The 12,875-nt window shown below is 29.9% G+C and overlaps 2 protein-coding genes across 5 annotated transcripts; both read left to right on the top strand.

The window, feature by feature from the left end:
• Nucleotides 1-2,212: 2,212 nt before the first annotated feature.
• Nucleotides 2,213-5,523, top strand: LOC114394519 (LIM domain-containing protein WLIM2b-like). 4 transcript variants are annotated; one of them, XM_028356120.1, is made up of 7 exons: nucleotides 2,213-2,330; nucleotides 2,409-2,461; nucleotides 2,665-2,906; nucleotides 3,519-3,618; nucleotides 3,714-3,748; nucleotides 3,850-3,939; nucleotides 5,047-5,523. In XM_028356120.1, the coding sequence occupies exons 3-7, from the start codon at nucleotides 2,772-2,774 to the stop codon at nucleotides 5,281-5,283; spliced, it is 597 nt and encodes a 198-aa protein (XP_028211921.1). In that variant the 5' UTR covers nucleotides 2,213-2,330; nucleotides 2,409-2,461; nucleotides 2,665-2,771; the 3' UTR covers nucleotides 5,284-5,523. The 4 variants fall into 4 exon arrangements, with proteins under 4 accessions (XP_028211921.1, XP_028211923.1, XP_028211922.1 ...); XM_028356122.1 differs by having other exon boundaries at nucleotides 2,681-2,906; XM_028356121.1 differs by having other exon boundaries at nucleotides 2,226-2,461; nucleotides 2,681-2,906.
• Nucleotides 5,524-8,015: 2,492 nt separating this feature from the next.
• On the top strand, nucleotides 8,016-11,372 carry LOC114395103 (uncharacterized protein At2g39910). Its single transcript, XM_028356804.1, has 7 exons — nucleotides 8,016-8,611; nucleotides 8,931-9,017; nucleotides 9,204-9,394; nucleotides 10,057-10,252; nucleotides 10,521-10,585; nucleotides 10,911-11,012; nucleotides 11,094-11,372. The coding sequence occupies exons 1-7, from the start codon at nucleotides 8,111-8,113 to the stop codon at nucleotides 11,242-11,244; spliced, it is 1,293 nt and encodes a 430-aa protein (XP_028212605.1). The 5' UTR covers nucleotides 8,016-8,110; the 3' UTR covers nucleotides 11,245-11,372.
• Nucleotides 11,373-12,875: the final 1,503 nt, after the last annotated feature.

Genomic DNA, 12,875 nt, shown 5'->3' on the forward strand with positions numbered 1-12,875 from the left:
TTATATTGTTAGCTTACAATATACTCTCAAATTTTAGTGAAAAATCTTACTGAAACAATGAAAATTAGACACAAAAATTATACATATTTATTATTAAATTTTCTTAACTAAATATATTTTACCACTTATAATTATTTTCAATCAGTTTCACAAATTAGAAAAGACAGAGTAGAGTGGTTTCAAGAAATATTTTTAGAAAAATAAAATAAATACAAGTTTTATTTGTATTAACCTTTTGTTTCGAGCTAGATAGAGCAGAATAAAATTATGATAGTTTTGATGAAGTCCACGTGTCCCAGATCTGTTTTGGCAAAAAGAATCAAATCATCTGCAAAACGGTAGATGATAAAAAAATATTTATTTTATATAATACACTTACTAAAATATTAGTTATCGAATAATTTTAAATACAATCAATAAAATATTTTTTATATTAAAATTCTAGATATTTGTATCAAAGTTTTAGTTATCAAAATTTCAATTGGTTTATTGGGTCAACGTTAAATTGAATTGATTGTTGAGATTTGGGAAAATTTATTTTTATGAGACTTTTTTAAGAGTTTAATTTTTATAGTGTACTATTATAATTATTTTTATATAAAAATTTTAAAATAATTATTATAAAAATAATTATAAAAATAATCTTGTTATATAGTAACAGACTGTAATTTGATAATGATCAATATATTTAAATTAGAATAAATAATATATACATGAAGTGCAACGATTTTCTTACATTATATTCAATTATAAATCAAAATATTTACATGATAACTTTGTTAGTTTTTATCGTAATTATTTGAAAATTTACAAAAAAAAGAAGTTATAAACTCTTAAAATCAAATTATTTTTTTATTTTTTATAATTAAGATCGTAATACATTCGCGGGTCTGTTGAAGGCTTCAAGGTTCAAGAGGCAAGCCGGATGGCGTGTCTGAAATTCATCGACAGATATTTGCAGTTGTTTTTTTGGTAGAATGTGAAAACTACAGTTTAACTTTGTATTGCATTACTTCTTTGTTTTGACAAATTAATAGAAATAATTCTGTTTGACTATTTCTCTAATCAATATTTTATGTATTTATTATAATTGAGTTCTTTATCTGTTTTACTTCTTTCTATTTCATTTTTTTTTCTTTCAAAACTATCAAATCATGTATTATACATTATTACATTAATAACATTATCATTAAATTGTTTATGACATGGAAAAAAATTAACAACAAATGTTTTATTATTATTATTGTTGTTATTATTATTTATACATAAATATTTTATTACTGTTTATGTATTAAAATCGAGGAATCATTTCACGACTTTTTTTGTCAACTTTTTCCATTCATTTGCATTTTTTTCCTTCTTTTTCTATTGATGTAAAATTGTAAATGATATTTTCTCGGTCTTTTTATTTTTATTTTTATGCCTATTTGGACATTTTTTCATCAATTTAAATTATTTCTCCGTGCATCATTATATATATTTTTTTACCTTTTTTTTGTTGTGTAGTTTTTTTTTTCGTCTGAATGATTTCTCTTTCCTATTTTTAAAGTTTATTTTTTTTGTTCATTTAAATATATATTTTTCAGAATTGTTCCACTCATTTGCATTATTCCTTTGCCCAATTTTCCCCGATAATTTCATTTGTTTTTATCGTTATTTTCTTCTTTTTATTTGCATGATTTTCTTCATTCATTTGTATTAATTTATTTCCTTTTATTTGAATAATTTTCTGTCACTTTTTTACATCTTTTTCCCATTCATCTAATTTTTCTCACTTTTATTTATTTATTTTTCACCTATTTGATGTTTTAATAACAATTTTGTGCAAATAAAATGTAGGTTGTTTAATTGTGATTAGTGATTATGATTATACGTGTATTTAGTTAATTTTATTTATAAACAAATTATAAATATTATTTACTCCATATTTTATATTTATAAATTTTGGCGCGGGAATTATTGTACTTACAATTTTTTCTTAAAAAAGTATATCATTTTAGAAAGAAAAAAAAAGACTTTAATTAATTGGTATTTTTATAAGAAAAAACCAGTTCTAATTTTCGTGCTCTAATTGGGTTGTTGCCCACGATGGACCACGACATTGAGACAGAAAAAAAAAACAGCGTTAGTGGATTCTACCAAACGAATAAAAAAGTGTTAATGGAGACAGCAAGGATATTTGTATCCAGGTTCCTAATAGTAGTAGTTATTATTTGCAATTAAAATCTCTTCATTTTTCTCTCTTTATTACATTTTCATTATGGTGACCAAGATATGATCTGTTATCAATATATATTCAATGACATTCACAGTCCCGAGTCCTAACCTGAGTTGTGTCTCAACTTGCTCTTCTTCTTCTCTTTCACCCTCCAAATTTTCTCACTCTCTCTTTATCTTCACCTTTTCAGTTTAAAGCTTCAGATCACAACCGATCCACCATTCACCACTTTCTCTTCACAAGGTATGCTGAAAATGAAATACCCACTTTGACTATGTCAACTTTATACTATTTCATTTCTCTGAACCAAACAAAACAAAACAGATTCATTTTTTACGAGTATGTTTTTTTTTTTTTCAAGCTTTCAAAATTTGACCCTTTTTTAACCGTTTGCTGAAACTGCTTTCTGCTCATTGTTGTTTTATGTTTTTTGTTCATATGAGTAGCTCAAGTTACTGACAGGCAAATCTAACAAGAAAAGTAGTCTCTGAAGCCGATCCAGTGCCTTGTGAATTTGGAATTGGTGGTGAATTTAGATCTAAAAGCCATAGCAATGTCTTTTATCGGTACCCAGCAAAAGTGCAAGGCTTGTGAGAAAACGGTTTATCCCGTTGATCAGCTTTCTGCTGATGGTACTGCTTATCACAAAGCTTGCTTCAGATGCTCTCACTGCAAAGGAACATTAAAGGTGCCTTTTTTTATTATTGTATTTTTTTGTTTTTTGCCTGTTTTGTTAGCTGCATTATTTATTATTTTATTTGATAGCATATAAATATTCTTCTTATTTTTATTTGTTCAATACTGCTAAAGATCCTTGCTTTTGTTTGACGCTGCCTTGCATCCATGTAAAATTTCCATGAGAAGTTCATGATTTGATCAGAAAATGAATGTAGACACCACTCTCCTTCTTTTTGAGTCTGATGAAACTAAGAATTTTTTAAGTGTAAAATCTTCACTTTATTCCTGCTATGACACAGATCGGCTCCTTTCATGTCATGTTTGGATAAATTGGAAAAGAAAATAAGAAGGCAAAATGCATTGAACTTCTCTCATAAGCTAAAATCAACTTATGTGCATCTTAACTTCTATGATAGTGCTTCTATAAAAGTTAAGTGCTTAAATTGATTTTAGCTTATGGGAGAATTTTGATTCATTTACTTTCTTATTTTCTTCTTTTATTAGTACATATGAAGTTTATTCAGACAGGACCTTAATAATGTTGGACACTAATTGACTTAGCATTTGTGTGTATGAGCTTAAAGTTTTACACGGATTAAAGTTGATGATCTTTATGTTTCAGCTGAGCAACTATTCCTCAATGGAAGGTGTTCTTTACTGTAAGCCTCACTATGAGCAGCTCTTCAAGGAGAGTGGCTCCTTCAGCAAGAACTTCCAGTCACGTATGTGTTCTTTTTCTTCTTTGAGGATGAAGTTGTGTTTGTGTGGTTTTTTAATCATATGCCTCTTTAATTGGCCATATTTTCATTTTGAACAGCTGCAAAGCTAGCTGATAAGACAACTCCTGAGCTGGTAAAATGCTTAATTTTGCAATCTTCAAACTTCATTGTGATAAGTAGGTCTACAGCATTCGATCTTATTGAATAACTATTGGCATCTTTTGTTTATTCCAGACAAGGTCTCCTAGTAAAGCTGCGAGCATGTTTTCTGGCACACAAGAAAAGTGTGCCACATGTGGCAAAACTGCTTATCCATTAGAGAAGGTAGGATTCAAAAATCTTTGAAACAAATTAGTTGATGATATTCATTATAAGGTTACAAAATGTCTGTTACAATTTGGGTATATGGATGTTCATGCCTTAAGCAAGGAAATTTGTTATTATTCCTATCTAGATCCTGTAGATTACTAGAGTATCCTTCTTCTCTACCTGTATATATGTGAGTTACCTTATTGAACATTGGCATGTCTTTCTCTGAAGTTGTAAGGGGATAGTTGGTGTAAAGTCTCTCTTTATGTCATTTTCAGGAAATATTGGTAAGTTTTGGCTTAAATTACCAGCATTAAAGCACATGTATTAGTTAAGGTACTCATGGTTCTGTGAAATCAAGCAACATGTGTTACTGCCTCCCAAAATATCTTTGTGCAAACTGCAAAGTAATAGGAGTTTGAACCTTTTTTTTTTAATTTGGAAGATACATGTGCCAAGATAAAAAAAAAATCGTATTCAGTTTCTGTTCTTAAGACGATGAAAACTATATTCTGACTTAGTTCATAATTCTCACTAATCAAGTAAACAAAATTGCATTTGCTTTTGAATAATTCTGTAATTTCTTTCTCCACCCACAAATAATTATAATAAAAATTCCACAAAATGAAATCCATGCTGATAGTGACATATGCCTGACAACTTGTGTTTGTGGTAATACCAAGTTCTTGTATCAGTTTATTCTATTTTTTTGTCACTAGAAGGGAAGAGTAGATTGGCAAATAGAAATTGTTTTGGAAACAATTTTCAAAACTTAATAGATTTTGAATGATAAATTGATTGCTGAGTGGTAACTCTCTTAAGAAACCTGGTGTCTCGTTGACCATTTAGCCCTGTTTAGATAAACTTCTCCATAAAAACTTATATAAGAAGAAAAAATGAGAGTGTTTTTGATTTGAGAGAGCTAGCTCTGCTAAAATAAAAGTAGATAGTATATAATCAAACTGAAGAATCTACTGATTTTATTTGTCAGTAATTGCATGAATGAGTAAATGCAATTCTAATTATTATAAGTCTTCTGTGTTGCAGTTAACCTGAAATAGAATTTCATCTTGGTTTTCTTGTTACTATATGTAAATATGTATATCTGTTCTTTGAGTGTAGGTAACAGTGGAAGGGCAGGCCTATCACAAATCATGTTTCAAGTGTTCACATGGTGGATGTCCCATAACGCCATCGAATTATGCAGCCCTTGAGGGCATTTTGTATTGCAAGCACCACTTCTCCCAGCTTTTTAAGGAGAAAGGGAGCTATAATCATCTTACTAAGTCTGCATCAGTCAAACGGGCAGCCGCAGCCACAGCAGCAGCAACAACAGCTGCCTCTGTTCCAGAATCTTGAATGTTGGTTCCTTCAATTGCCTTTTCTTTTTCAAATACATTTTGGTTTGTGAAGCAAGTGTTTGTATGTGTGGCCTTTTTGGTTTTTGATTGTTCTCTCGTGACTTTGATCATTTCTGATATTTTTACTTACACATGCGTGGCGTGCAAATCTTGTGTGGTTTATTCATATAATGGACATTTAGTAAAGACGAGACTAATGAGAGCGTGATTTGCAAGATATATCATTCCAGGTTGATGACATTGCCTCTCATAGCATTTTCTACCAAATGCTATCCTATATTTTATATTCTTATCATCTTATGCAATTTTTAGAAGATTGAGAAATATTGGAGGGTTTGGGTATCTTGCTGCCTTTAGTTTCCTGGGCGTCTGGAAAGTGATTTTTAATTAGAGTCTCTCCAAAATCATTATTTGAAATAAATAATAAGGTACACATATCCTCATATATTTGCAATTTGAAATTATTTAAATAATTTTAATTATGTATACATGGTCAATAATTAGGAAAAAAATGGTCAATAATAATGACCATGGTTTTAATAAATTAGAAACATTTAGCAACAGGTACCCAAGTAATATTCAACTTAAAAAGGAAATATTTTTATTAAAAAAAAACTTAAAATGGAAATATATTGGTAAGAATACTTGAGTATATATATAAAAGTTCCTTCATAAAAAATTATCATTGGGTATTTTTTAATAAAATAGAAAATACATACAGATTTTATTGTGTAGAATAATCTAAATTTTAAAAATTATACATACTGTATTTTATACCTTTACACTTTTAATTTTTTGTAGCTACTTTTCTAATTTTGCAAAATAATACAAATTAAAAGCATATTAATTGTTCATAAATCATTAGAAATATATTTTATTTTTTATATTGATTATAATCGAGAATTTTTTAGTATGATAAGTAAATATTATATTATCTTATTGATAAATTTTGTTTTCTTTTAATCTCATTCTTATAAGTTTTCTTGAAAATTTAATTTATTTTTTCCATAATTAGTAATGCATGTCAATAAATACACATAATGTTATACTTTTAGCATTTCACATTTTATTTTTGATGCCTTTTTAAAATAAATAGAAATAAAAAATGTGTTAATTCTTACTAAATAATTTAAATATGTTCTATTAATATATTGATCATAACTATGAGAGATTATATTTTAATAAAATATAACCAAGCATTTTATTAACTTAGTTATGAATTCTATTATGATTTAAAATTCAAACATGTTTTAATGGAAAAAAAATATATATTTGAATAACATACCTGTTGGGTTTGGCTATATCCATCATTTAATCTGATCGAAATTCTATGAGTTGGATGAGATTTGCCTAAATCTTTTTTTTACAAATTCGATCTTACACAATTCGATCATAAAATGAGTTAGGTTAATTGGAACTAAATACTTTTAAAAAAATTATTTTGTAAAATAAAATTAGAATAATAATTTGTTTTTATCTAAAATTTAGTAAGTATATAATGATTAAATGTAATTAAATTGTGATAATATTTGACTAATAGAATTAATGATTTCAATGTTAATACGATATTTTTATTTTAGATAGAAATAAAATATTATATTAGTATAAGAAAATATAAACAAAATCAAAATAGAGATAAAAACAACTTAAAAAATTATGATTAATTTAATTTAATAAATTATATGAGCTATAAATTAATGTATTTTATATTTAATAATTAAATTACATATAATAATAAATTTAATTATATGATATTAGTTGAGTTCAAACAAATAAAATCTGTTATCTAATTTGTTTATGATTAGATTTTAATTGAATTAGATCAAATTGGATATGAACATTTAGAAAATCCAATTTCATATAATTGAATTGGATTAAGTCACATGTAAATTCAGATTCATAAGTATCCTATTAAATAATATGAAATTTATTTAGTTTTTACCTACTTAATTCATAATATATTTCAATAAATATACATTATCTTATCTTGATGAAGAAAGAAAAAGAGAACAAAAATTGATTTAAAAAAAAAAAAGAACACTTAAAGAAATTTACTTTACTCTCAATTGATGTACATACTCTACTAGACAGTAGATACCACTAATTGGACACTTCTACTAGACAGTAGATACCACTAATTGGACACTTAAGTGGCATAAGAAGTGCACATCATTACTATTTATGGTGTTAAGTCCTAATAAATATTTATTTTAAATTAACATAAAAGATGATATGCAATTTTAGAGTTATTTTTTTCCCCTCATTTAATTTTAGGATCTATCACAAAATTAAATTGGAAATAGTGTAAAAACACCGTATTTACTTAATACTATTTATTATTATTAAGATTATGTTTGATTTAAAGTTTGAAAATTGTTGTTTTAAATGTAATGCATAATCCAACAACACTCTTCGCCAAAGACATTTAGATAATTTTAAATGTAAAATTTTAATGATTTTTTTTATTTTTTTAAAATCATATTATTGATATAAAATATATATTAATATTATCACTTTTTTAGTAAAAAAAATTTCTTTTAATTATATTCTAGTTCAATATCCCTTGAATAGTCTTAGCTTTTAACGATCTGTTTATCATTACTTAAAATTTAATAGAAAAAAATATAGAATTTACTTCATATTTAATGAATTTTAGTAGTTTTTAATTAATAATTAAAAATATGTTGAGATTAAATCCATATTAGTACATCTTTTTAAAATGGCCGCAGCGCAAAATGTCGTCAAGCCTATTACGATGTCGTTTTTAAGAAAACCGGCAGTATTGCCGTTAGCGACGCAGCCAAAACCCTAATCAGTGCCAAACGATGGAATCACCGTCACCACCTTCCCCGTTCCGAGACCTTCTTCTCCGTTTATCGACCGGAATCGCGGAGTCTCTGGCCACCGTTCCCTACACTCCACACCAATCCTCCAACGTCTCCGTCAAAGCCTTTCTCGAACCCCTCCTCGTTCCCACCGCCACCGTCAGAGACTTCGCTCTCGCGTGCGCTCTCATTTCCTCTTCCACCGCCGTCGACTCCTCCGGCATTCTCTCATGGATCCCCAGCAACCTCTCCTCTCTCGCAACCTCGTCCTTCTCCGACCTCTCCCGCGCTTACCTCGGAAATCGCGACCTCGCTGTTCCGCCGGAGAAGAGGCTCGTGCTGGAATTGATGCCAGAGGTTTTGCCTTTTCTGAAAGAGAGGATTAAGGAGAGCTCGATTGATGTGTCGGATGAGACCGACGAGTTCTCCGCGGCGACGGCGAGAGTCCCCGTTGGGTTCGCCATTCTCGCTGCTTTTCAGTTTAGATGGTTTGTTACGCAAGTAAGATACTATGGGTTTGGTACTTTGGTTGTCTTTAAGGAAAATAAAAATGAAGATTATAATTTAAGAGTTTAATTTCTATGTAGGTATAAAATATTTTATACTGTTAACTAATTAAAAGTCATCGTTGGAAGGAATGACTTTCAAGTAGTTAATTAGTTATTGTAAAAGTCAGCAAACTTATCAAGCTGTGATTAGATATTGGTGTATCAAAAAATTATACTATCAGTGCATACATTAAGATAATAATTGGATTTATGGTATGGTTTAGTTATTTGTCCATGATGAGACATTGAGATGATAATTGGATTTATGATAGGTTGATTATCCTCATTTGGGCAAGTTGTGTGGATTGGTGATTCCTTGTGCACTGACTGCTGTTGATCATTGGTCTCCGGTAGTTAAGGTATGTGCTGGGCTGTAATTGCTACTAAAATATGAAGCTCGAAAGTAATCTAGTGTTTGTGTGATTTGTGATTGTATTGAAACTTAGGAATCATTCCAACTGTATGTATGGAAGGAACTGGAGTCTCGAAATAGTGTTATAATTCAGTCGGTGGTGAGTTTTTTTCTTTCCCTTGTGTGATTTCAGGGACAGGGCATGATTAGCCTTATGCATGTTGGAAAAAATGTGGATGCTGCTCAGCTTGGTGGGTATGTGGATGTGATTCTGGATGCCTGCTGCCAGAACACGGCTTCTGATGATGAGATATGGCACCATGTTGTTGAGGCATCTGTAGTGCTTGTGACTCTTACTCAGAGAAGTAATCCACGTAGTCCATGGTATATTCATCCATTTCCATTCTATTTTCTTTCAATTGTAGATGTTATTGCTTCAAGGGAATTTTTTTATGATTTTTGCATGTTGAATACCATAGGGAATTCTGGCATTGGAATGATTAGCTAACTGAATAAGTAGGAAAGTGGGTATCATTTAGCTATGAATTCCTGCATCTTCATGCAATTGGTTCTTGACTGTTGTTCATACTTAAACTTGAAACATAGTTTTCTCTTTTCAGAAATATGGAATATTGTAGTACCCATTGATTAGTCCATTAGTATTGATTTTTTTCATTTAATTAGAAGGGAGTAACAAATTACATAGGTTTGTTTTTATAGCAAAGGAAGTTTTGGCCAGGGGAGCATAAACTTAAAATTTTTTTACAAACTTTTACTATGATTAATTGATATCAATCTCATCAAGTTGAGAGTGAAGATATAATGCTATTGGGGCAGATTTTGATTATATGTTGCAAGTGAAGAATTTTTATTTACTACTTGAGAGGGTGTTATTTAGTTTGAAAAAAGTTATATAACTTCCCCATAAGCCATACTCATATATGTCCGAAAGTTTCCTCAATATCTAAGGTGTTGGAATAATGGGCCATCCTTTTGTTTAGACTCTTGGCTCTTTGAAGCATATCTTCCATCATTATCTTGAATAGGTTTGAAAGAATGCTAAATGAGATGTTAAGTCACTTGGAGCGCCAGCCTAGAAACAAAGAGCGCCGCATCGCATGGCTTAAATCTGCTGATTCACTATTTAATGGAGTTGGTATCATGCTTTTAGCTCACTTCAGGCGCATTTTCCCATTATTTTTTCAGTGGATGCATGCTGACGACAATGAGACTATTATTTTGGTGAGTACCTTTAATTTTAAATATGTATTGAAACTTTGAATGACACTTTTTAAAGTTTATCTTACTGAACCAAAATCATTGGTTGTAACCTGCAATGTCGAAATAGATGTACATTCAAAATAGTTGCAATTATTTTAACTTGGAAAAAGTTTTGACATTGGCTTTCCTTTTTTGACATTGATGAACATATATGCTACTTTGTTCCTTTAGTATTTGGTAAAAAAAAAGTTATTTATGATTAACTCTTGGATATGTTTTTATTCTGCAGGTTCTAAAATGTACATATGTAATTTTGAGACTGACGTGGATAAGGAACTCACCATTTGTTGCAAAGTAAGTTAAAATATTACCCTATGAAATTTTTATTTCAGATAAATGTGGCATTGGTGTTCCATCAAGGAATGGTGTTGTTCTTATATTTTTCAACGGTGATCATCTTGGTCTCCAACTCTAGAGAAGGGATGCCTTAGAAGTTAATTTCACTGTAGGCATCCATTGATATAATAGAGATTTAGGAAAATTCCAAAGTTACAGAAATTAATCTTGGTTTCCCACTTACGTGGCCGAATCCTGGGTCTGTGGATATAAACATCTTTATTTCCTATTCTGTATTTGCCTGGTTGATATAATTCATTTGAAGCACATGATTTGACTTCAGATTGGTAGATAAACTTGCTCTTGTGTATAAGGAGGCTGCATTAAGAACAGCTCGGGAAGAGATTAGAGCAAATATATGTCAGATACTGATCCTACTTCAAGAGTAAGGCTTTGTTTTTGGATTAATTTCTACAAGTGATATATTCATTCCCTCATATAGTCCATCTCTTTTCTATGTACCCAGAAGCAAAGGACTGTATTTTAATGCAGCCTGGGACAAGCATCGATCCGATCCAGACTTGACCACTCTTGATTTTTCATTAAGTGGAAGAAGTAATACTAATACTGTGCCTTCAGAGGATTGTCCTCAGCAGGGTTTAGTACCCGTTCAATGATAAGTTAATTGCATTTCTGATTATTTCAATGTACCACAATTTTGAGTTGATATAGGTTAATGTAATTAAAAAGTAGAATTGTTGGAACGAGAATAACAATATGCAAAGTTTGAATTTGTTTTGTATTCTTTGAATTTGTTACGATTCTCTACTTCAAAATATCTCAAAAGAGATATTAAAGAAATTCGCGATACTAAATTTTATCATTATCAACAAACAAATGTTAAACAGTAGATGTGTAGATATCCAATTTTACAACTCTTTTTCCTCCAAGAATAAATGGCAATAAGAATTCAATTTTTTGCAACATAGGTAAGCTGGAGAGACATCAGTCACTTAATGCAACTTTTGGACTGTGGGCTATTTCTGCATCGTTGCTAATTCAATTAGAACTTAGCTAACGATTAGTGAAGACACACCAATGAAAACAATATAACCCAAATTCAACATTTTAAAATGAGGGCGTCTGGTTCTTAGTGTATGGAATACAATAATAAAAAAAAGAAAAACCTTCAAACATTAAGGGCAAAACTAACATACACTGTAGAATAAACAGTAAAAAGTGAATCGCTGAATACAAGACAAATGTAAAGTTATATTAGTATTTGTATAAGAAAAAATCATGAATGATTTTGTGTAAACACGCACATAATTCGAAAAAACCAAAAAACAAAAGGCTCAAAGATTAAACACAATTTGCAAAGAAAAAAAAAGAGCTTCAAACGTTAAGGGCAAACACACTATAGAATGAACAGTGAAAAGTCAACCACCGAAAAGGAACAAATGTAAAGTTATTGATAAACAATGCGAGCACCATGTTGCAATATATTAGTACTTGTATAAGAAAAAAATCATGAATATATTGTGTCAACACGGACACAATTCGAAAAAACCAAAATACAAAATGCTCAAAGATTAGACACGCAAAAATCAAAGCAAAAAAAGAGCTTCAAACATTAAAGGCAAAATTGACTGCAAACTGTAAACACCATGCCGCAATATATTAGTATTTGTATAAGAAAAAAACCATGAATGGTACTGTGTTTACACAAACACAATCCAAAAAAATCAAAAAACAAGAGGCTCAAAGATTAGACACAATCTGAAAAAAGAAAACAATAGAAAAAGAAAAAGAACTATAAACATTAAGGGCAAAACTGACTACACTGTAGAATTAACAGTGAAAAGTGAACCACTAAATACGGGACAAATATTAAGTTATAGATAAACAATGGGAGCACCATGCCACAATATATTAGCATTTGTATAAGAAAAAACCATGAATTATATTGTGTCAACACGAACACAATCCACAAAAACTAAAAAACAAAAGAGACTCAAAGATCAAACACAATCCGCAAAAAACCAAAACAAAGAAAAAAGCTCCAAACATTAAGGGCAAAATTGACTACAAACTGTAGAATGAATTGTGAAAAAATGAACACCACTGAATACAGGACAGATGTTAAGTTATAGATAAACAATGAGAACACCTTACCGCGATATTTCACTACCACCCACAAAGCTCTGCATCCTGATTATAAGAGCAAATAGCTGTTGTAGAATGGAATATCCCAGCACATGACTAAGCAAAACAAAACCAACCAAGGGCACACATAAAAGACTAGGAA

The sequence above is a fragment of the Glycine soja genome, chromosome 18, assembly GCF_004193775.1.
Source record: "Glycine soja cultivar W05 chromosome 18, ASM419377v2, whole genome shotgun sequence".
Lineage (NCBI taxonomy): Eukaryota > Viridiplantae > Streptophyta > Magnoliopsida > Fabales > Fabaceae > Glycine > Glycine soja.